The following is a 24,174-nucleotide window of genomic DNA, read 5'->3' on the forward strand; positions in this document are numbered from 1 at the left end:
ACTAAACTGTCATATTATAAAAACACTTTTCATTTTTTCTTGTAGTCGTGATCACAGAAGTACTAGTAAGAGGGTGTGGAAGCACCTAGGGTGCTTGACCAAGTAAGAGTTCTCTCATAGGTCAGAGGGTCCTTAGACACCTCACTTCTTCTGCGTGTCCTCTAATGGCAAATTTAACTAGTTGCTTGGGGGCTTACAAACTCTTTAAGGTTTACCTCTCTGGCTCAGGAGCCATTCGTGATGCTTTGTAAGTGATGTTTGTTGGGTTATAAAGAGGCTTTAACTAGCTGGGCGTGGTGGCACGCACCTTTAATCCCAGCACTCGGGAGGCAGAGGCAGGCAGATTTCTGACTGCAAGTCCAGCCTGGTCTACAGAGTGAGTTCTAGGACAGCCAGGGCTATACAGAGAAACCCTGTCTCGAAAAAGAAAAAAAAAAGGCTTTAACGAGACAGCACAGTTGAACTGAAGAACCTCTGTGGAGAATGGTGCCCAGGGAGTCCTTTACTGGTAAACATGTTAGAGATTGTGAGCTTAGGTTTTGCACTTGTCTAAGGGGTTCTCAGCCCCTTAGACAAAGCTTGTGGTGCCATTTCTTAAGTGGAGTGACTGAAGCTTAGAGAAGTGTGGCATGTAGCTGTATGGCTCCAAGTGTGGGTTATCTCCAAACCATTAGAGCCTGAGTTTGAAAAAGGTTCCACTTTTTTCTATTGAAAGTAGATCCAGAAGGTCAGGAGTGTCTCTTCTGCATCAGTTTTGCCTGGATAATGCTTTGTGAATGTCACCTCAATCATGTGCTTGTTTGTTTGTTTGAGTTGACACTGTGGGTATGCCTAGGTAAGGTGCCATATTGCATGAATGGTGGTGTGTGTTTTCTTCCTGTCTTCCAAACCAGTGGGATGCCTGCAACAACAAAAGGACACTAAGGATGCTAACTGAAATCATTGAAGCCATGAAGCCTTAAGTGCCAATTCTCTGAGGTGAAAGGTCAAAGTTACCCCTGCTGACTCTTGTGGTAGCATAGCAGCCTTCTGCTCCAAATGCAGTTAGGAGTCTTCCGCTCCTCTCCTCTCCTCTCTCCCTCCCCCTCTGTGAGAGAGAGAGAGAGTGTGTGTGTGTGTGTGTGTGTGTGTATGTGTGTGTGTGTTCTCGTTCCATCTTTTCTTTCTTAGACAATCTTACTGTGTATGCCTGGCTGGCCTGGAACTCACAGATATTCACCTGTCTGCCCCTCATACCAGGACTGTATGTTTTTCTTGAGGAAAGTTTGTTAGGTTAGAATCTCTTTTGGTGAAGAAACTCATACATTTGCTTTGATACTTCTGTACATTGTTACATTTTCATTTAGGAACAGAATGGATTTCTTTACATACTTCCTCATTTCAAGGATTGGAGAAGGCTAGCCCTGTGAAGGTGTGCTTATGTCATTCCCTGGATGGTTCAGAGTTCTAGAATCCTTACTCCTCAGCCCAGTGAGGAATGTACATCATTTCTACTTTACCAGTGAGGAAATGGAGATACAGAAAGGATACTAATTTAAGGGGAGCACAAGCTAGTTTTTGGTGGCCTCAGACTCCTGGTTTCACAGTCAGGCTCTTGATTCCCACACTACCCTGCTAGGAATGAAGGCTCTATCTAGAGAGTGGGACAGATATAGCTCCTACTCCATCTCCTCAGGAACAGAGTAAACCCTCCTGACATGAGGAGGAGCGGAGAGTAGCGTGGGTGGCAATCTGCAGCTAGACTGGAGACAGTCCATTCACAGTGTGGAGTGTGGGATTCTGTTGGAGGTCTGGTCTGTTGTCAGACCATCGGGACTATTGTTGCTTCTTGGCTGCTGTGAAGTTGGTGGGAGTTGTGTTGGCCTCTTCTTAGTTCTGTTCCTCTCTGGTTTCTTCACACCCAGCCTGGCTTTTGGTTTGTCAAGCTGCACAACCCATAATTTTCATAGTTATGATAGACTTGGTAATATATTTGAATTTAATAGAGTCCTACTTACTGTTTTCACTTTGAAGTTGGCTTCCTTACCTATAAAGATTGCTAATAAACCTAAGATATTTGCCTATGCTGTGTTTTGCTGCTTTAGACATTAGGGACACATGATGTGTGTGTAGAGTGCTTGTCTAGAATACATGAAACCAGTATGAAGTTCAGCTCCTGGCCTTACATAAACTGGCATGGTGGTATATGCCTGTACTCCTAGCACTTAAGAGGTAGAGACAGAAAGATCAGGAATTTAAGGTTATTATTGGCTACATTTCAAGTTCAAGACCTAAGATACATGAGAAAAAAATTAATTGGGGTGGTGGTGGCACATACCTTTGATTTCAGCACTTGGGAGACAGACACAGGTGGATCTCTGTGACTGTGTGACCAGCTTGGTCTGCATTTCAAATTCCAGGACAGTCAGAGGTCCCTGTTTGGTAAAGGAAAAAAAAAAAAAAACTTAATTCTCAAATAACCAAGAGCTTACCTTTTTTCCTTGAGGGGGAGTCTTTTGCTCCTGTTTTCTTATGTTGATCACAACCCGAGGCTTCTTCCTATCCTGTCAGCTGTCAAATTTCCATCCCTAACTTATATCAGAGCAACTGTTTAGCAAACTGTCTGTCGTGTGTGCTCGTATATTTGCTTGTGGCTAGTAGGGAAAGATGCAGGTATTGCAAGAATCTTTAGTACAGAAATGGTATACTTGTAGCATGGAGTTTAGCTACACTGCTTTGTTCTCTTGGCGGGTCACGTGCTTCCAACCACTCACCCAGGAACTCTTTGGATCCTCGAATGAAACACACACACACATTAACTTATTTCTTGAAATGCCTTGGTTACTCAAAGACTGGGCAGTTCTAATCCTCCTGCGGATACTTTTCCCTCTGGTACCCCTGGCTCAACGCCTTCTAAATCTACCTTTAACTTTGCTGCCCCGTTACCTTCTGTGAGGCCCATTGGTCTTTGCTGCCCAAGATGGAAGGGCAGCCCTTCCTGGAGGGAGGGGGGAAGCTTTCCTTCTCCTCCTACGTTTTGGATTATCTTCCCTCTGCAGCTCTAAATCTGATCCGTCTCCACCCCATGGCGATTCTGCTTCTCTCCCCTGCGTCCTAGCCTGCCCAAATCTACGGGACCTGTCCCGTCTCCCTTTGCCCAGCCATTGGCTGTTGGCGTCTTTATTGATCAATCAAAGACCGATTTGGAGCAAGGACTTTCAGTGTCTGGACACACAGATTCCCAATTAGGGAACCAATCAATTCAAAGCATTAGAACCAACCCCCAACATACAATGCTCTCCGTGTGAAATCAGACAAATCTGTTTCTATGGTTTCCACAGCCACTTTGACATATGATACTCTCCGGTTTGCTGAATTTGAAGATTTCCCTGAGACCTCAGAGCCTGTTTGGATTCTGGGCAGAAAATACAGCATTTTCACAGGTATTGTCCTCTGGGCTCAAATTACTTCTGCAGAGCTCTTGAGATGGCAGTTGTCTGCTGCCTCTTACTTTGTGTTTGTCTTCTCTTTTAAATAACTAGAGAAGGACGAAATCTTGTCTGATGTTGCATCCAGACTTTGGTTTACATACAGGAGAAACTTTCCAGCCATTGGTGAGTAATCTTTATTCTTTCAAATGCTTTGGTTCATTTGTTTTTAATCTCTGTGTCTTGTGAAATGGGGGTACAGGCACATGAATGTAGGCCAAAGGACAACCTAGGGCTTCAGTTCTTGCTTTCCCCCTTGCTTGAGACAAGCGCTCTTATTCATCCCTGTGTATGTCAGTCTAGCTGGACTAGGAACTAGCAAGGATCCCCATCTCTTCCTTTCTCTCTTTCTGTAGGAGCTCTGGGATTCAGCAATGTGCTGCTACATTAAGCTATATGAAGGTTCTAGGGATTGAACTTAGGTCCTTGCACAGGCATGTCAAACTCTTGACTCACTGGGCTGTCGCCCCAGCTTGAGTATTGCAATACATATGCTTTCTATTTCCTTGTTGCCAAGGTGTCACTGGATTAAGAATCATGGCAATAATTTTGTTGTTGTTGTTGTTTGGTTGTGTGATTGTTTTTGAGACAGGCTCTGTGCTGGTTAGGTTCTTTTGTTTGTTTTTCTTTTGTAAAACTGCCTCCATCAGATTTGCCTGGAAGTATGAACATTTTCTTGACTGATGATTGATGGGGTTGGGGGTAGTACTAGTACTAGTACTCACTGTGGCTGGTACCACCTCTGAACAGTTTTGTTTAAAAAAAAAAAAAAAAAAAAAGCTAAGCAACCCATGGGGCAGGTCACTATAAGCAGCATTCTTTCAGGGCCCCTGTTTCAGCTCCTGCCTCCAGGTTCCTGTCCTATTTGAGTTCCTGCCCTGGCTTCCCTCAGTGATAGGCTGTGATCAGGATGTGCAAGCCAAATTTTACTTTTGGTCACGGCATTTAATGTATCACAGAAATGGAAACTAAACTGTGAAGTGGAAACTTAAGGGTTTTTTGGAAAGTTGGTTGGATGGTGTTTTGTTGGGGCAAACACATGAAGGAACATTTGTTAAAGTGAACACAGGTGTGAAAAGCTAAGGCCAATTCATGAAGGAACATTTAGCTCAAGAAGACATGAGAGATGTTGTAGTAAAACAAACATGTGAAAGGACACATAATGAAAGATTAATGGCACGCATATATTAGTCTGCCTTACGTTGCATAGTTGAGCTGCATTTGTCAGGACTCCATAGAGAGAATCACACCAAAAGTCTTCTGGTGGTGTGCTGCAGTTTGTTGCTGCTTCCAAGGACTCAAGCAGATTGGATGCACATGCTGTGACAAGACACATGCTAAGGCAAGACACAAGGAGGACACCTGATGTTTGAAGGGTATAAATAGGACTCTGCGGAGTGATGGAGACAGAGCTTGACCTGCTGGTACGGCTCACTGTGTAACACTTGTGGGTCTCCAGTTTTTGATGATCTTCTCTTCCCTGAGAGAGGCACAGCCGAGAACTCCTCTTGGCATTTCTTCTGGTCCCTCCTGCTGATGGAAGCCAAAGCTGAGGCCTGGCTGGCTCTGATAGGTTGTCACTGCTGTTGCTAACCCAACTCTACCAAACTGGACTGCTGGTGTGTTTGTGAGTAGATCAAGCTGCTGCTGCCTGCTGACCTGTGATTTCCAGACAACACAGACAGGAGTTGCTCCAAAAAAACCTTTCTATACAGGTCCACTTCCCCATATCCTTTCTGTACAGGTCCACTTCCCCATATCCTTTCTATACAGGTCCACTTCCCCATATCCTTTCTGTACAGGTCCACTTCCCCATATCCTTTCTTTACTACTTCCTCTGGTAGGTTGTAGGTTACAAGGGGGATTAAAGCAGTAAAGAACCATCATTAAAAAAAAAAAGTAGCCGGGCGTGGTGGCGCACGCCTTTAATCCCAGCACTTGGGAGGCAGAGGCAGGCGGATTTCTGAGTTCGAGGCCAGCCTGGTCTACAAAGTGAGTTCCAGGACAGCCAAGGCTATACAGAGAAACCCTGTCTCGAAAAAACCAAAAAAAAAAAAAAAAAAANTTACAAAACTGGGACCCCATGGTAAATAGTGACTGCCAGGACGTTGGATAGGACACCAGGGCTAGAGAGCAGCCTTCATTGTGTGGCCAGCTATGAACATCGGTGAGGCAAGGTCTCCGTTTTGTTTCTGTTGCTGTGATAAACAATCATTGCTTTGACAAAAACATAGTCAGGGAGAAAGGGTTTATCTTCCCTCAGAGTTCAGGTTATAGGCTAGGCCATCTTTGTAGGGAAGTCCAGCAGTAGGAACTGGAGACAGCTGAACACAGTGTATCCATAGCCAGGAAACCCAGAGGAGCCGGTCAGTGCCTGTATGCTCAGCTCACTTGCTTTTTAACACAATGTAGAACCCAAACCCAGGGACTGGGGCCTCTTTCAAGCTGCTTTTCCAGTATCAGTGTAATAAAGACCCCCCTCAAAGATGTGCCCGTAGGACAGCCCAATCTAGAAAAATCCGTGATGCTTTAAATAAGAATGTCTCATCCCCCCAAACAAGAGATTGACCCCATAGGCTCATTTGCTTGAATGCTTAGTCTCCAGTTAGTGAGACTGTTCGGGAAGGATTAGGAGGTATGGCCATGTTAAGGTGTTGAAGTTTCCAAAGCCCATGCCAGGTTTAGTCAGTCTGTCTCTGTCTCCCTCTCCTTTTCCCTCCCTCTCCAATTTTTGGATCAGATGCGAGCTCTCAGCTGCTGCTCCAGTGGCATGCCTGTCTGCCTGCCACCTTGCTCCCCACTATAGTGTTCATAAATTAACCCTCTGAAACTATAAGCAAGGCTACAGTTATGCTTCCTTTTAGAAGTTGCCTTGGTCATGGTGTTTCATCATAGCAATGGAATAGTAAACTAAGACAAACCTTCATTGAGATCTCTTCCTGGGTGCCTTAGTTATTTTTTTTGATTGCTGTGACAAAACACTACAACTGAGGTAACTTAAAAAGAATGTTGCCGGGCAGTGGTGTGGTGCACGCCTTTAATCCCAGCACTTGGGAGGCAGAGGCAGGTGGATTTCTGAGTTCGAGGCCAGCCTGGTCTACAGAATGAGTTCCAGGACAGCCAGGACTATACAGAGAAACCCTGTCTCGAAAAAACAAAACAAAACAGAATGTTGCACCACAGACCACTAAGGAAACCAGGAGTGTTAAACATAGGGACATCTTCTCGTGCAGGAAATAAAATATTTTTATTCGATCCAGAATGCTGGGAGTAGATGTTGCTGACCTGCTGGTCTTCCACTATCCATAGAGACAGACTTCAGCCAACTCCCCCAGAATGTTTATTCCAGACTCTCCCTCCCTAGACCTTTATATTTAGCTCCCAGTCAATACAACTCATCCTTAGGGGAGATGTAGTTTATGGCCTGCTGATCTCTGTGGTATCTTAGTCAGAGACTGCAGTAGATTCTAGGCTTTTAAGCAGTAATAGTCAGTACCCATCTTTATGATCACATGTACTTTGCAAAGTAGTTTCGATGTAGTCATACCTTTATTGTGGGCCTGGAATTGGAATGATTGTTGCCTGGAAGCTTTCCCCCAGATGAATTGTGTTTAAATATGCTGGCAATAAATGCTTGCCACACAACATAAAATACAAAACACAGAACACAAAGCACAAAATAGCCTTGAAGTTTGATCCAGCCTAAGACGGGCTCAATTGAGGTTTCATTCTCAGTTCTTTGTAATTCCGTTTCCTTGCCTGGCTTGATGCTTGCAGTGACCATCATGCAGGCAGGCGTGGCACTCAGTCTACTAGTAGGAGGCAGAGAGAGCTAACTGAAAATGTCATGGGCTTTTGAAACCTCAAAGCCTGCCCACAGTAATACACTTCTTCCAACAAGGCCCCACCTTTTAATCTTCCCAAACACTTCCACCAACTGAGGATCAAGTATTCAAACACATTTTCCTGTGGGGCTCATTCTCACTCAAGCCACCATACCAGGTGATTGCAGATTGTGTCAAGTTGTCAAAACTAGCCTGCTATAGTTAAAGCAGCTCATCATGGTCCTAAGAACCAAGCATGGCCTGCATGCTCCTTGAGTATTGTAAAGATGACTTTTTGGGCTGTGGTAACAGGTATAGAAATAGAAAACGCCTGAGTTCCTTGTTCACTGTTCACATCACATCTCTGCCTCTTATTGCTATATAGGCTATAAACAGTCTTTTGTCTACTTTGTGGGTTCCTGTTTCTACCACCCTTTTCCACCCTTATCCCTTCCAACCCTCCAACTCTAGGTAGGGGAGGAAGAAGGCTAGAGGGGAAGGAGCGTTGATATTGTTGGGCATCAAGTTTGAGCTTCACCTTCAGGATATCTAGTTTCTACTCATCTCTTTGCACACAACTGTACTGTACAGTGACCTTTCCCTGAACACCTGCGGAGAGAATTCTCCTCATTCCTGTCATGTTAAAACTGACTCCACAATTCTTGTCAGTCTTTCAAGCCCTGGTGAGTAGGCGTTAGTGGAGGGGCTCAAAACACAGCTTGAAAGATGCAGAGTTTGCATTAGTCATTGATAATGACTTTGCTCGTCCTTACTGTCAGCAACAGTGGACATCATGTAACTCTTGAATTTTTGCTTTCTGGTACTAGGATATGGCTCTCCTGTGTCTTCCAAAGTAATCAAGGGGATTCTTGTTTGTGTGTCAGGTGTTTTTATTGGATATGTGACTGATTGTTCACATATTTTGCCCATCTGGAGAGAATTATCAGGGCATTCTACTCCCCAGCAGATGTCCTCAGAGTTGTACCTTGTCTGACAAGTTCAGATGTATAAGGAGGGTCAGTGCTTGTGGTATGGAGCTGCCTCTCTCTGATTTTGAATGTTTCTTGTTCTGTCTTCCACACAGGGGGAACTGGCCCTACTTCAGACACAGGCTGGGGTTGCATGCTTCGGTGTGGACAGATGATCTTTGCCCAGGCCCTGGTATGCCGGCACTTAGGTCGAGGTGAGTCACAGTGCTTACATGGAATCTGTGTAGTAAAGGGTGTCTTAAAGCACATCATAGAAGATGGACATAGTGGTACATGCCTTTAATCCCAACCCCAGGGAGGTGACAAAATAAAAAAGCATGTCATAGGCAAAACACAGATTTGTGGTTCTTGTCTATCAGGTTCAGAGCTGTAGGCTCAATCTCGAGTAGCAACAAATTGTGTGGGTGTGCACGCGGTTCCTTGCCGGTGAAAACCAGGGGGTCATACTCAAATGCTTATAATCTTTTTGTGGTTTTTTGAGACAAGGTTTCTCTGTGTAGCCCTGGCTGTCCTGGAACTCACTCTGTAGACCAGGCTGGCCTTGAACTCAGAAATCCACCTGCGTGCTGGGATTAAAGGAGTGCACCACCACTGCCCAGCAATCTTTTTTCCTAGTATTTTAATTCCGGAGCTTACTGAGTTGCCCAGGCAGGACTTGAACTTGCAGTTTTTTTATGACTTAGGGTTTTTATTGTTGTGATAAATACCATGACCAAAAGCAACATGGGGAGGAAAGGGCTTATTCCATCTTATATCAGGTCACACTTTGTCTCTGAGGGAAGTAAGGACAGGAGTAAAAGGCAGGAACCTAGAGGCAGGACTGAAACAGAAGCCATGAAGAAGTACTGCTTACTGGCTTGCTCAGCTTGCTTTCTTAGACAGTACAGGACTACATGTCCAGGATTGGTACCACTCAACCTTCCCACGACAATTATTGTTAAAGAGTATGTTCAAAAGACTTTCATATATGTCTGTGTTGTCTAGGTATTTTCTTAATTGATAGTACCTCTTTCCAAATGACTCCAGCTGTGTCAAGTTGACATAAAACTAAATAGTGCATCATGCTTTAGCCTTCTAAGTAGCTGGGATTACAGGTCTGAAGGACTATGCCTGTGGTTTATATTGATACAAATGTTTATTCTTTCAGAAGTTATCTTTAAACTGCTGAAACAGCTTTCTGTTTTCAGCCCAGATTTGTTTTGATGACAGAGTGTGTGTATATTTGAAATCCTGGCAGATTTGACTTTTAACTTAAAAAGGGTTCAAAATTAAAGTCTTGTATGAACATGGTGCAAGTGGAAGGTTTGTTAGTTATGCAGTGGTCAAACTAACCTCCTGCGTTTTGTTCTCAATAGATTGGAGATGGGCTCAGCGGAAGAGACAGCCTGACAGCTACTTTAATGTCCTCAATGCTTTCCTCGACAGGAAGGACAGCTACTATTCCATTCACCAGATAGGTGGGGATTAAGTGTGTCCTTGGGTTGGCTCTGTACAAAGGACAGACTCCTTGGGCTTCCCTTAGGAGCTTTCTAAATATTGCAGAGTTGGAGAATGGGGTTCTAGGCCACTCTAGTCTCTAGCCCCTGTGAGCTGCTCTGGGTGTTCCAGCACTAGCTCAGACCCAAGCCTGTTCTTCCCCTGTACTGCCTGCAGTGAGTGACTGCGTGCAGCCTGTGGGAGTTAGGCACCTCCTGAAGGTTTGGTTTGCTTTCCTCAGGAGGGTTGGATTCCTTCTAGACCTTTCTATGAAGTGTTTACTAATGTACCAAAAGTGAGGCGCACACACACATACACACTCTCTCTTCTGGGATGGATGTGTTTGCTAACATGGGTCTGTTTCCTGCAGCGCAAATGGGAGTTGGCGAAGGCAAGTCTATAGGCCAGTGGTACGGGCCGAACACTGTTGCCCAGGTCCTCAAGTACGTAATGAGCCCAGCCCTTCTGCTTCTTGGGGTCAGCATGAGTTCTCCTTGGCATTTACCCACTCCTTGAGTACTTATTGGCACAGGAAATAAGGTATTCTGATTCTTTGCTTATAGACCCAGGGGAGACCCCTGGTTGACTATGCCAATTGTTCTGTGAATGGGATTAATGTTTAGGTCAGAGCCCTAGTGTGGCCCTGTCCTCTGTCTTGGTATACAGATCCATCTGTAATGAGGGTGTCTTAGATCTGGGACCATGGCAATCAATTATGGTACTGTATCTGCAGGTGCTAGCTGTGGGATTGTCAGAGACACCCATATAGGTCATAAGCCTTCCCATGTTGTTCAGAATCTGTTAGTTTGTTTCTCATGAATATTTGCCTGTCCCTTCCTATCCTCTGTGCCTCAATGTCTGGAGTTCAGTCAGCCTTACTTTTCTGAGGGGCATTGCTCCATAATTTTCTCTGGGATGACTCTTTCAGCAGTTTCTAGAGATATGCCAATTGTCAGTGTATGACCCTCCATGGTTTTTTTTTTTTTTTTTTTTTAAAGTGGCTGTCACCACACCCAGCAGAGGCATCTTTTTTTTTTTTTTTTTTTTTTTTTAAAGATTTATTTATTTATTATATGTAAGTACACTGTAGCTGTCTTCAGACACTCCAGAAGAGGGCATCAGTTTTCATTACGGATGGTTGTGAGCCACCATATGGTTGCTGGGATTTGAACTCAGGACCTTTGGAAGAGCAGTCGGTGCTCTTAACCATTGAGCCATCTTGCCAGCCTGACCCTCCATGTTTTGTTTTGTTTTTTTTTAAAGATTATTTTTGTATGTGTGAGTGTTTTTCTGCATATATGTCTTTGCACATCATACTTGCAAAGCATGTAGGGAAGACTAGAAGACATTGTTAGAACCCTGGAGCTGGAGTTAACAGATGGTTTTTAGCTGCTCTGTGGGTGCTGGGAACTGAACCCCGGGTTCTCTTCAAGAGCAGCAGGTGCTCTGACCACTGAGCCATTTCCTCCTTGCTTGTGCTCCCCTCCCTGCAGTGTGTGTTTTGTTTTTATTTTTGTTTTTGACCTGATTGACTTTTCCCTGTGGCTTTGTGCTGTAATATCTCAGTGCCTCTAGAAGGCTCGGAACCCGTGTCCAGGACTCACTCATGTAGGGCCCTATTACTGTTGGGCTGAAAGTTAGTATCTTCTAAATATGTCTCTAGCTATGGTTTTTCCTGAATGTTCCCTTGCCACCCTACCCTGTGTCTGCAATGGCCATCTCCTATAGGCTCCACCTAGACACTTACTCTCCCCCCATCTGATGCCCAGCCATCCCAGGCCATGGCTGGCTGTGAGTCCTTGGCTTGGTTTCTTAGTGGCATGTTTACCCTTTCTATCCTCTATCCCCTTTAGTGTCCTTGTTCAAGTCCTACCCTGTCTTACTTTGCTGTTGATGTGACAGAATGCCATGACCAAGGCAACTTATGAAAAACAAAACCACAGCATTTCAACTTAGGGACTCACTGTTCCAAAGTGTTAGACCTTGACCTTCATGGCGGCTGGCAGGCAGGCAGGCATGCACTGGAGCAGTAGTCAAGAGCTTACATCTGATCCACCAGCATGAGGCAGAGAGAACAAGAGCTAACTGGAAATGACAGAAGCTTTTGAAGTCTCAAAGCCTACTCCCCGTAGCACACTTCCTCCAGTGAGGCCAGACCTCCTGGTCCTTTCCAAACAGTTGTACCAAGTGGGGACCAAATCTTAGTATGTGAGTGTAGTATGGGGGTCCTCTTTGTGATCACTGCACACCTTTAGCTTGTGGTGGGATTCACAGGGCCGACCCGGTGCTGCCACCTTTCACTGTGACTCTGAGTAGCCTGACCAGGTTACCATCATGCTTTGGTCATATCTCTTGCCTCACTTCTTTTCTATCTTCACTGACAAAGAGCAGTCTCTTGGTGTTAGGATTTACATCTTTCTGGAAATGGCAGGCCAGGCTGCTTGTCCCTGCTTATTGTTCCTGTCCCTGGCCTCCTCTGCTTTTGGAGCTAGATCCCTTTCCTCATCTACGGTTGCCTGTCTGTCCTACACACAGGGATAGGGTTACATTCCTGAGCTCTTTGTTGCCCCTCTACCTGGAGGCTCACGAGGCATCCTAACTTCCAAAGTTGGAGCACTCCACCAGCTCTTGGCTTTATTAGCTTTTTTTCCCATGGGAGATGCCAGTGGGGGATTTCAACTGCTTAGGCCAAAATCTGGGCTGATTCTAGACTTCTGGCTCTTAGTTAAACATGCTGATCTGTAATAAGTCTCAGTTTAACCCATGCTCATCCTTCCTCTGTCCTATCCTGGTCCACATCTTGTCTTGTACTTCACTGTTAGTCCTTTCTCTCATCCTGGACTTCAAGTAACAACCAGAATCATCTCCATATGGTTGCCTCATCATGACCTACCCTATCCCTTGACCTTACTCTGCCTGACACACCCTTAGATGGCAAGTCTGTTACTCATACACTCCTACTTTGTATACCTTTGTATACCTTATGACCCAGCCTAGAAGCTCAGTACTGCCTAGCCTGCTCCCATGCATCTGCTGACCACAGTCTACATAACTTAGATTTCCCCAGCAGCCTCTTTGCAATCCCTGCTTTTGGGTTCTCTGTAGTATCTACTGCCTGCCCTATTTGCTTGCTTCTTCTTGCTTGCCTTTACTGACATATCAGCCAAGGGAAGTGCTGCTTCGATTCTCCTGGGTCTATATCCTTGCTGCCCTGGCAGGCTTAATGAGTAGTGAGAAAATACCAGCTCTCCTGAGCCCCTTCCAAGTTTCTCATTAACAAGAAGGGGCTTTGTGTGGTTTTCCTAGTGCAGTAGTTCTCAACTTACATGTCACGGGTCCTTTCACAGGAGTCACATATCAGGTTTTCTGCATATCAGATATTTACATTACAGCTCATAACAGTAGCAAAACCATAGTTATGTAGTAACAAGGAAAATAATGTTATAGTTGGAGGTCATGACACGGGGAACTGTATTAAAGGGTCACAGCATTGGGAAGGCTGAGAACCCTGCTCTAGAGCATTCCAGGTGTCAGCTTCTTCTCTTACTAGATGCACCAGGACCTTGTAGCTTAGATCCTTGGTAATTGTCTCTATTGGGGAATGTCCCTTCTTGCCTTCTGTCTTCTCACTGATTGATAGGCCTTCTGCCCCATCCTTGAAGCACCCAGTTTACATCTTTTTTCTACACAGTATGGCTGCTGTCTGCTCTTCTTTCAGAGCCATAAGTCTACAGCCATGCTTCCTCCCAACTGGCGGCCTCAGTTGTGCTGTTCATTAGATTTCTGGGCTGTCAGTTCACAATGTGAGGTGTTGGAAGAGAAGATGCTCAACAGTGAGCTGGACCTGCCTCCATACTGGTGAGACCTGAGTTGCTATGCCAGCAAGGGGCTCCTGTCCGTACTCTGTCTCCTGACAAAGGGCAGCTGACATCCTCGATGTACAACACTCAGCATCCCTCCTGTTTGAGTCATTGGACAGATCCTTGACTTAAGCCTTGAAATTGCCTTGACCGTCACTGCCATGGTGCGATGCTCATGCTGTACAAGGCTCATGGGAGTGTTCTCGCTTTCTGTAGGAAACTTGCTGTATTCGACACATGGAGTTCCTTGGCTGTTCACATAGCAATGGACAACACTGTGGTGATGGAGGAAATCAGTAAGTGGCTCAGGGTTTTGGTTGTAGGTGACAGTCCAAGAGGGAACCTCAGCTGGAGAGTTAGAGTCTCAGAGCAACATCAGCACTTTCAGCAGGGGGAAGCCTAGGTGAAACATCTGTAAACCCATCTCTTACCATGTTCACTAGGCTAAGGGAGAGAAAGGAATTCTCTCCAGCATCAGGGTAGCTGTTTGTGTATATGTGTACTGTAGGCCAATCCAAAGTTCCAGGCCAGGCAGGACTACGTAGTGAGACCCTGTATTAATAAAGGGGTGACGGATTGGGGGGCTGGAGAGATGATTTGGAGGCAAAGAGCACTTACTGCTCTTGCAGAAGACCCAAGTTCATTTCCAAGCACACTTGAGTGATTCACAACCAAATGTGTAGTAACTCCACTTCCTCCAATACCTTCTTTTGATCTCCAGGGGCACTACACATGAATGTGATGCACATACGTGTAGGCAGAGCACACATAAAAATAAAGTGAATGTTGCGCATGGCAATGCCTTTAATCCCAGCACTTGGGAGGCAGAGGGCAGGCTAGTCTACAAAGTGAGTTCCAGGATAGCCAGGGCTATACAGAGAAACCTTGTCTCAAACAACAAATAAATACATAAATAGGTTTTTTTGTTTGTTTTTTTTTTTTTAAAGAAGTCGATACCTAATTAATCTTTCCTACAGGCTATTTCCAGACTATTTCCTAGAAAGTTCAATCTTGTAAAAGAGTCAGTGAATCACTACCACTTTTAGTCTCTTAATCTAAAAAGTTATCTTTCTGTTTTTTAAATTTTTTTTTTTATTTTCATGCATGTGTGTGTCTGAGTGTATGTACAGCATGTGTGTTTTCCACAGTACGGGGTTGTCTGACCACCACCAGACTCTAATCATATGTGTATTGAAGGCTGCATTTCCTACATTTAGACAGAAGAAATGCTGAAGGGTAGCCAGGCAGTGGTGGCGCACGCCTTTAATCCAAGCACTTGGGAGGCAGAGGCAGGCAGATTTCTGAGTTCAAGGCCAGCCTGGTCTGCAGAGTGAGTTCCAGGACATTCAGGGCTACACAGAGAAACCCTGTCTCAAAAAACCACAAAAAGAAAAAGAAAAAGAAAAGGAAAAAAAAAAAAAAGGAAAGAAATACTGGAGGGTGAAGAAAAGCTGTTTCTTGGCCCTCTTCTTCTGAAAAGGGATCTGCGTGAGCTGGGTCTGTCCATGCTAGAGAGACTACATGGCGGCTAAACTGTATATGGGAACCAATGATTAGGCTCACTGGATAAAGCCACGTGCCACACCTTCGGGCAAACCCAAGTTTGATCACTTGAACCCATATAAAGATGGAAGGAGAGAGCCAGCTCCACAGTGTTGTCCCCTGATTTTCACAGATGCACTATGGGACATACTTCTCTCCTACATTGTATACACAATTATGTTTGTTTATTTGAGAGAGGGTCTCAGTATGTACATCAGGCTGGCCCTAATCTCACAGAGATCCCCTCTGTCTCTGCTAAGTGCTAGGATTAAAACTATGTACCACCATGCCGTTTGAAATGGTTCATGGGAGATGGTTCAGCAGTTAAGAGTACTAAGCTACTCCTCAGAGGACCCAGATTCAGTTGCCAGCCCCTACATGGTGGTTCACAACTATCTGTAACTCCAGTTCCAAGAGATCCAACACTCTAGACCTCGAGGGCACTGCTTGCACATGGTGCACAGATGTACATGCAGGCAGAACAACCATACAGATACTTTAAAAAGATCTTTATGTGTAGAAAAGGTTTCTCTCCTTTTTTTGTTATTTAATGTGTATAAGTGTTTTGCCTGTATGTATGTATGCATACTACATGCATTTCTGATACCCAAGTAGTTCAAAAGAAGGCATTAGAACTCCTGTAAGTGGAGTTAGGGTGGCTATGAGCCACTATGTGGGTGCTGAGAACTGAACCTGAGTCTTCTACAAGAGCAGCATGTATTCGTAACCAGTGAACCAACTGTCCAGCCTCTAGAAAATTTTTCTTTGAGTAGGGACATTTTTGTTTTTAAAATTACTTATATTTTAAGCAGTTGGGATTTTTGTTGTGTTGTTTGTTTGTTTTAAATGATTTTGTGTGTATGGGTGTTTTGCCTGTATGTTTGTCTGTGCATTAGAGGCCAGAGAGGGTGTTGTATCACATGGAACTGGAGTTACAGACAATTGTGAGTTGCCACGTGCATGCTGGGAATCAGACCTTCATCCTTTGAAAGAGTAGCCAGTGCTCTTAATCACTGAGCTATCTCTCCAGCCCCTTAGTGCCTGGTTTTTAAAACACTTTTTCTCCTTGGGGATAACTTATGTCTGTCTCTACTTAGCTGATGAAAAATATGTTTTCCCTTTCAGGAAGGTTGTGCAGGGCCAGCCTTCCCTGTGCTGGGGCAGCTGCACTTCCTACTGATTCAGAGAGGCACTGTAATGGGTTCCCTGCTGGAGCTGAAGTTACCAACAGGCCATCAGCTTGGAGACCACTAGTGCTTCTCATCCCTCTCCGCCTGGGACTGACAGACATCAATGAGGCCTATGTGGAGACGCTGAAGGTGAGTCTTTTTCATCTATTTCAGTGTGTGGTCAGCTAGCTGTACCTCCAAGAGTCAGGCTGGATCTTATAGGTGATGTGAGAATTTAAATATTTATAGCTCTATAAAGGGTCTTCAAGGCCAGTCACGATGTGCGGAACCTGGCATGCGGTCTTCTGTCTCTCTCAGGTCTCCCAGGTTTCTGCTATGCTCTTTCTGTGTATTTCCTCTTCTCTCTAGAGCAGTGGTTCTTAACCTGTGGCTCGTGACCCATTTGAGGGGAGTCCAATAAACCCTTTCACCTTGCATATCATTACACTTCATAATAGTAGCACAATTACAGTTATGAAGTAGCAACAAAATAATTTTATGGTTGGGGAGTCACCACAACATGAGGAACTGTATGAAATGGCCACAGTGTTAAGAACATTGAGAACCACTGGTGTAGGGGATGGGTAGGCCCATAGGATGGAAACTGCAGACGGATTTACTGAGAATTTCATCCTCATTCTCCCTTGATTTCTCCTATGCCATCACAAAAACAAGAGGCAAAGCCTTTTAAGTTGCAGTTTCTCAGATAATAAACTAAGGAGCCACACTTGAGAACTTTACTGTATGCAATGGCAATGCTGCTTTTTATTGAAATCTTTTGAAGCTGGAAAGATGGCTCAGTGGGTAAGACTGTTCTTCTGAAAGTCCCAAGTTCAAATCCTAGCAACCACATGGTGGCTCACAACCATCCATAATGAGATCTGACGCCCTCTTCTGGAGCATCTGAAGATAGCTACAGTGTACTCACATATAATAAATCTATCTATGTATCTATCTTTAAACAAAACTTTCCCTTTTAATCACCTTTCAGTGTTGAGGTAAGATAAAATATAAAACCTCTTCCTTTCCTGTCTTGTTCTGCCCCTGCATATCTCTCGACTGTCCTGGCCACTCCCTCTGCTGTAGGTTCTGACATTGCTCTGCTTCCCTTGCACCCATTTCCCATATTTATCTGACTTTTCTTCTGTTGTCTTTGCTCCTGTCCCATTGAACATCAGTCTGGCCATGCTACCTGTCCAGCGTGGCTGTGCATGTTAATCTGTAAGCTGTCCCATCACCTCTCCTTCTGCAGTTTTCCCAGCTAGAACTGTAAGCCTGTGGTGTGGACTGCAGTACCTCCTGTACTGGAAGCTCTCTGGGACATGTCTTCTCATTTTTTTCTTATGTCATTCAGGTAGGCCTCTGGAGACCATGGCCTTCCTGAGGCTGTGGATTGTGAAACACACACTTCTGCCTGCTGTGCCAGTGTGTGGCACTGTGTAGGAGCACTCTCTTCTGAGTGCTGTGCAGAGTCAGTGTCCTCAGTGGCCTTCCCTCTTGTCTCCTGCAGCACTGTTTCATGATGCCCCAGTCCCTGGGTGTTATTGGAGGGAAGCCCAACAGTGCCCACTACTTTATTGGCTACGTTGGTGAGTCTGGTTTGCGTACTCTGGGTTCATAGGATGATCTTTCTCCCTGAAGGAGTGGATTTTTTTTCTGTGGTGCTGTGTTGGTGCCTCACTTGCCTCCCCTCACTCACTGTGGTGGCATGCTCCCCTCACCACTAGGCAGTTTGATTCCTACCTACCTTCTGTCTGCTGATTGTGGTGGGTCTGCCCAGCTCTGGTCAGCTGCCTCTGACTTCTGCATCGTCTTGCCTAGGTGAGGAGCTCATTTATCTGGACCCCCATACTACACAGCCTGCAGTGGAGCTGACTGACAGCTGCTTTATCCCTGACGAGAGCTTCCACTGCCAACACCCTCCCTGTAGGATGGGCATTGGAGAGCTTGACCCATCCATTGCTGTGGTATGTTGCTCTGGGTCATCCTGTGCCAGTCCTGCAGTGGAAATAACAGAGAATGTTCACATAGTTGAGGATCCCAAGACCTCTTACCTTCCCTGAGGCCACTCATCTGCTGTGTGGCTGTCACAACCCCAGTATATTCAAGTGTTGACTGATTGAATGTATATGTACCAGTGGGGGGGGAGGAAGGGGATTTCTGCTACTTATAAAACACAAATGACAGCCCTGACAGTTTGACAATTTGGATCTGTCATTCCAGAATGACAGTCACTTGAGTATACTGTTTTTCCTTTTAATTTTATCATCATTGTTTCGTTGTTTGTTTGCTTAGTGTAGCTTGAAGATGATTCTTCTAAATGACCACCTCCATCTCTATCTTGATGATATAGTAGGGATTTGTAATGGTTTGTACAATCCTGCCTATTCAAAATGTGTTTGGAGGAAAGGGGATAAAAAATCAAAAATGTCAAAAACAGTGCCATATCCAGGAAGTCATTGCCTAGTCAGGCTGCTTCATCACCAGCATGTCCAGTGCCAATCTTCAACAGTCCCATCAGTACACACTGCCACATACTAAGGAGAGTAATCTGGGATTCTGTGGCTCAGACTTCCTGCAGCTCACTGGCAAACTCCTCCTTTAAGCACTGTGTGTGCCTTACAGTGAGTGCATTTCAGCAGCTCACAGTGACTGGGACTTAGGGTACTAATGTCAAATAGACAGCCAACCTTAGAGAAGATGCTAGACATGTGCTAGCAGGTGGGGAGAGCATGAAGTTTGAGCCCCAGTCCTAACTTTTGAGAGCTGAGGTCACGGGGAACACATGGTAGAATCACTCTCCCTTGTTACCATTATCTAGGCCTTCCATCATTGGGCAGTGACCAGATGTGTGAACCAAAGCGTGGGCAGAGCAGACTGCCTGGTGCCTCTTGGCAAGTACATGGTAGGATCTCTCGAGAAGAGGTCAGAGCCTCGTGCCCACTGTAGATGTAGTCACTAGTCTCACGATCATTTCCATTTTAGGGATTTTTCTGTAAGACGGAGGAAGACTTTAACGACTGGTGTCAGCAAGTCAAAAAGGTCTGTAGCTGCCCCTGTCCAGAGCCAAGATGAAACTTCTGGGGACCCAGGCAATGAGGTGGCTGGGGTAAAGGGAGCGAGCCTCTTTGCATGGCCTAGCTAGGAACCCCGCTTACTGGCTGCATGGGGAATTTGTTCCTGCCTCACACACGAGGGCAGGTTGAACAGGGCAGGGTGCCTCGCGTGGCTGTTTCTACTGGCTGTGTGTAGGTCAAGACTGGCCATTTTCTATATATGCTTTGCCCATTAAATTTATGATGGGGTGGGGGATTGGCCCACTCATCTGCCTCATGTGCTTATGGGTGGTAACAAATTGTACGCCAGAGGCTGCCCCTGTGCTAGTTGCCTCCTGCTGTCCTCCCTGCGCCTTCTGTGATCTTACTAGTTGGGCAGGCCTCCGCTGTGTTGATCACTGTGTTGTCTTTACTGTAACTTTTAGTGTGGATACCACCTCCATTTTCTTATCTGTAAAATGGGATTAGACCTCTGCAGGCTGGAGGCTATAGTGACTGTTGAGGGACATCTAACAGCTGTATCTCGCTGACAGCTATCCCAGCTTGGAGGTGCCCTGCCTATGTTTGAGCTGGTGGAACAGCAGCCTTCCCATCTGGCCTGCCAGGATGTCCTGAACCTGTCCCTAGGTGAGTGCTGAGGCTGCAGAAGCAAGTCTGGATGGGATAGCCTGCCTGCCATAAGCCCGCCCTCAGGTCTTGATCCTTTTCCTTGTAAGTATTAACACTATTTGAGGCCCAGATGCAAATGGTTGGTTGAAAGGGTATTATAAACTTAGGCCTGAGCTTGGCAGCAGCACAGCCTGTCCATGTTCTGCCTAGGATCTTGTGGGAAGGAGAAATGCTCCCACAGGTTCCTTGGGTGCATAGTGACAGAGCACAACAGGTTTTGTAATGAGGAAGTCCGTCTAAGAGCCTCTGGGGATGAGCAGTCCTGGATCCTTGAACTATGGCTGGTGTACCTGTAGGGGTCAGTCCTGCTCCTGAAGGCCAGCACAGTAGAGTTCAGAGACCGACACCGACCTTGGGAGACACTGAGTGGAGACCTGGTGATCCCTCAGCTGGTGTAAGGAGTCAGGTGCCTTGGTCCCCTGGGCTTGTGCCAAGTTCCATTGCTTGTCTGCTGGCAGGAGTCAGGTGCTCTTCTCTTCTTTCATGAAGTTCCCATCTCTCTTTAGGGTCTTGCCACTTGCTCATGAGTCAGGACCTCTTCATGCCCTGTTAGGGAAGGGTGTAACTCTGGGCCTTTCTATGCCCAACTCAGTTTCCAAATAATGACGTAGAGGCTTATATTTATTTATAGTGTTTTTGGCCTTAGCTTAGGCTTGCTCCCCAACTAGCTCATAACTCCATTATCCTATTTATCATAATGTAAGTTCTGCCACGTGGCTGGTTTGTTACTTCTTCCTCCCAAGCCTCTGTCCCAGAGTTCCTCTCTGCCCGGAGGATGTCCTGCCTAGCCATTGGCTATTGAGCTCTTTGTTAAACCAATCAGAAGGTGCTTTAGGCAGGTGAGGAAGTACAGAGAAACATCTTCACACAGTGTAGAAAAGTTCCTCTCAGCAGAAGGGACTTACTTACAGGGCATAGCGAGCTTATTCGAGTTTGTCCCCTCTTCCAGCACCTTCCCAGCCCACAGCCATGTAAGCTTCTGAGAGATGACTCGTTTTTATCTTTTTCCTTCCAGACTCTTCTGATGTAGAGAGACTGGAGAGGTTCTTTGACTCTGAGGATGAAGACTTTGAAATCTTATCCCTCTGAAAATCCTGGGGTTGGGGGATGGCCTCCATGGCCCTCATTGGGGTGCTTTGAGAACCCAGACCTGCCTTGGGCACTCAGTGTCACCGCATTCCATCCACCCAGCCCATCCCTGCCAAGTGCTGTTCACCTGTGCCACCTCTGTCCCGAGGGCCTGCTCTGCTCATGGACCAAGGACTGTGGTGCCTGGAGGCCTTATTGCTTGGAGTCAGACTGCCTAAACCCAGACACGAAGGGCCTGTCCATGAAGTCGCTCGTCAGAAGGCCTAGTCAGGAAGGGCAGTGGGTCAGGAGCCTCCAGAATTCTCCACTGGATTCTGACACTGCCAGCCCTGGTTAGCACATCAGCTCTGGTTCTGCTTTCTCCTGGGCACCTGGGTCTGTGGTCTATTTGGAATTAAAGCCCTGTTTGAAGTTGTTTAACAAAGACATGAATTTCTGGGGCACTTCCCAGGTCAGTCTTAGAAGATCTGCAGGTTATGTACAGAGTGACAGCCACATCATGGCCTCAAACTGCTGGGCAGGGAGAGCTTTTGGTCTGTCTCCTGCCCAGTGTGATTTACCAAGGGCTACCTCAGTGGGAAAGCATATGGAGAGAATCCCAAGGCTGCTACTTGCTTTGGAGAGAAAATATTCTTGTGGGCATTTGGAAAATCCAAAGATATCAGTGTGCATGGGCACAGGATGGACCCCTGAACCTTGGAGCAACTGACAAGCTCCTAGGGCTTCTGGAGCTGTGGTCCTGGGGTTCCCCATTAGGACCTCACCAGGGAAGAGAGAGGTTTCCTCTGTGGGGTTGATGAGTTTCATGACACACGGCCTGCTGCTGTTAGCGTGCCACCCAGCTTCCCTCTGGGAGGAAAGGGAAGGGAGCAGAGCTGCTCTTTGCTTGAGACACCGTGCCCACTGGTGGTAGGGTACACACTGCTACTTGAGCCTTCCTCCATGTTCTTTTCCTTCTCAGAAACCCATGTCACAGGAAATTGTAGATGGTTTGGGGCCAAAATGGTAAAAGTCCTCTGGCTTTTTGGTGCACAGTAAACATCTAGACAGAGCAGGTAGCTCCAGGCACTCACAAGTGAAGAGTTGAGACCTCCTTGGCACTCATGTCCATACCTGCCACCTAACCCTGGCTTTCTGGGCCTTCAAGCTTTTGATGCTCTAGGTCTGCTGTCTTAGAAAAACACCTTTCCTCCCCCTAGATAGGAGCAGAGTATGGCAGTGTGGGGAGGCCCATGCAAGAGCCTTTGCTAAAAGCCCTTCCCAAGAACCTGCAGATGGGTGAGGCCAGAGCTACTCCAGATACAGCAGCTCTAAGTAGCCCACAAGGTAGCAAGAGATCCCTGCCTATTAAGTGTTGAAGACATATTTATTTCATCTTACTCTTTCTCTCTCCCATATCTTGTCCCTTGACTTCAGATGGGGTGGGACAGGGGTAGGGGAGGCCAGGACAGTTTCCATTCCCCCAGAGCTTGTTTCCTGAGGCCAGGAGCCATTGTGTTGCTGTCGCCCAGGGTCTCGATGTAACTCCTGTTGGTAGTAAGGGGTGGACATAAGGAACACTACAACCTGAGGGAACTCTCAGGGCTCGAGAAAGGCTTCCTGAGGTTGTTCATTCTTAGTGTAGTTTGCAATTCTTAATGGTAAATAATAAGTTTCAGTAGAAAACAAAGTGTGTGTGTTGATTTTCTTTTTCCCCCTCCAGTCATGATTAGCTATGATTTTAGTGTTAACAAGTAGACTTCCTGAAGTTGGACAAGCAGATCCTGCCCTGCTCCTGGCCTGGCTGTATAGCCAATGTCTAAGCAAACTCATGGTCCTAAAAAAGAAAAAGTGCAAGGAGAACCTGATATAAAAATGAGCCAGCTGGGCTGGTGAGATGGCTCAGTGGGTAAGAGCACCCGACTGCTCTTCCAAAGGTCCAGAGTTCAAATCCCAGCAACCACATGGTGGCTCACAACCATCCGTAACAAGATCAGACGCCCTCTTCTGGAGTGTCTGAAGACAGCTACAGTGTACTTACATATAATAAAGCTTTTTTTTTTTTTAAAAAAAAAAAAAAAATGAGCCAGCGAGCCGGGTGGTGGTGGCACACACCTTTAATCCCAGCACTCGGTAGGCAGAGGCAGGCGGATTTTTGAGTTCGAAGCCAGTCTGGTCTACAGAGTGAGTTCCAGGACAACCAGGACTACACAGAGAAACCCTATCTCCAGAAAACCAAAAAAAAAAAAAAAAAAAACTGCCCTGGTTGAGAGTAAGTACAATATGACACCAAGGGTTGCACAAAGAAACCCTGTCTCAAAAAGAGCTGGGGGGTGGGAGTGGGGCACTGGAGAAATGGTTCAGTGGTTAGGAGTTCTAGGGGGCTAGTTCAGTTCCCACACTGGGCTGCAGTTGTGATATCTTCACTTGGAGAAAGTGTTGAAAAGCACACATATGAAGCTTGACTCAGGGTCTCTCCAGGCAACCTGTTCCCAGCTTTGTCTAGGGGACAAGTAGATTTTGAGGAACATCTCATCCTAACTAGTGATCTCAGTGGGGCAACCCTAGAAGATGGCTACCTGCCCTTGAGTCCAAATAAAGGAAAACTGCTGGCCCAAGGGGAAAGCTTCCCTCACCCTGTACTCTGCTAGCTTTCTGTGGCTGGTATGACCGTGTAAACACATTTACCCATAGCTGAAACTTGTTATATTGGCCCCTCAACTTGTGGAGAATCAGGGTCCCAGTACCCAGGTGGGCAAGGAGTCAGCGGGGTGACAAAGAGGTGTGAGCATAAGGGAATGTTAATCTGAATGTAATTTCTCAAAACAAGCATCAGACTTATATTACAGAAAAAAACAAGGAAGTTGTTACATTAAGGTCATCCAAGGTACATTGAGGTTACCCAGTGCAAAATGACTATACATAGAATAGAGAAATACATACATAAAATCTTACGGGAAGGGCTGGTGAGATGGCTCAGTTGGTAAGAGCACCCGATTGCTCTTCAGAAGGTCCAGAGTTCAAATCCCAGCAACCACATGGTGGCTCACAACC

The 24,174-nt window shown here is 45.9% G+C and overlaps 1 protein-coding gene across 1 annotated transcript in view; it reads left to right on the forward strand.

The window, feature by feature from the left end:
- Atg4b (autophagy related 4B cysteine peptidase) overlaps positions 1-21,561 on the forward strand; it is a 30,100-nt gene extending 8,539 nt beyond the window's left edge. The window contains exons 2-13 of the mRNA XM_021197365.1: positions 3,321-3,422; positions 3,522-3,593; positions 8,376-8,474; positions 9,636-9,737; positions 10,127-10,199; positions 13,833-13,912; positions 16,284-16,477; positions 17,838-17,916; positions 18,149-18,294; positions 19,313-19,369; positions 19,917-20,010; positions 21,068-21,561. Of these exons, the coding sequence (XP_021053024.1) occupies positions 3,321-3,422; positions 3,522-3,593; positions 8,376-8,474; positions 9,636-9,737; positions 10,127-10,199; positions 13,833-13,912; positions 16,284-16,477; positions 17,838-17,916; positions 18,149-18,294; positions 19,313-19,369; positions 19,917-20,010; positions 21,068-21,141 (1,172 nt within the window). The 3' untranslated portion in view covers positions 21,142-21,561. The remainder of the gene's footprint in view (positions 1-3,320; positions 3,423-3,521; positions 3,594-8,375; positions 8,475-9,635; positions 9,738-10,126; positions 10,200-13,832; positions 13,913-16,283; positions 16,478-17,837; positions 17,917-18,148; positions 18,295-19,312; positions 19,370-19,916; positions 20,011-21,067) is intronic.
- Positions 21,562-24,174: the final 2,613 nt, after the last annotated feature.

Source organism: Mus pahari, chromosome 5 (assembly GCF_900095145.1).
Source record: "Mus pahari chromosome 5, PAHARI_EIJ_v1.1, whole genome shotgun sequence".
NCBI lineage: Eukaryota > Metazoa > Chordata > Mammalia > Rodentia > Muridae > Mus > Mus pahari.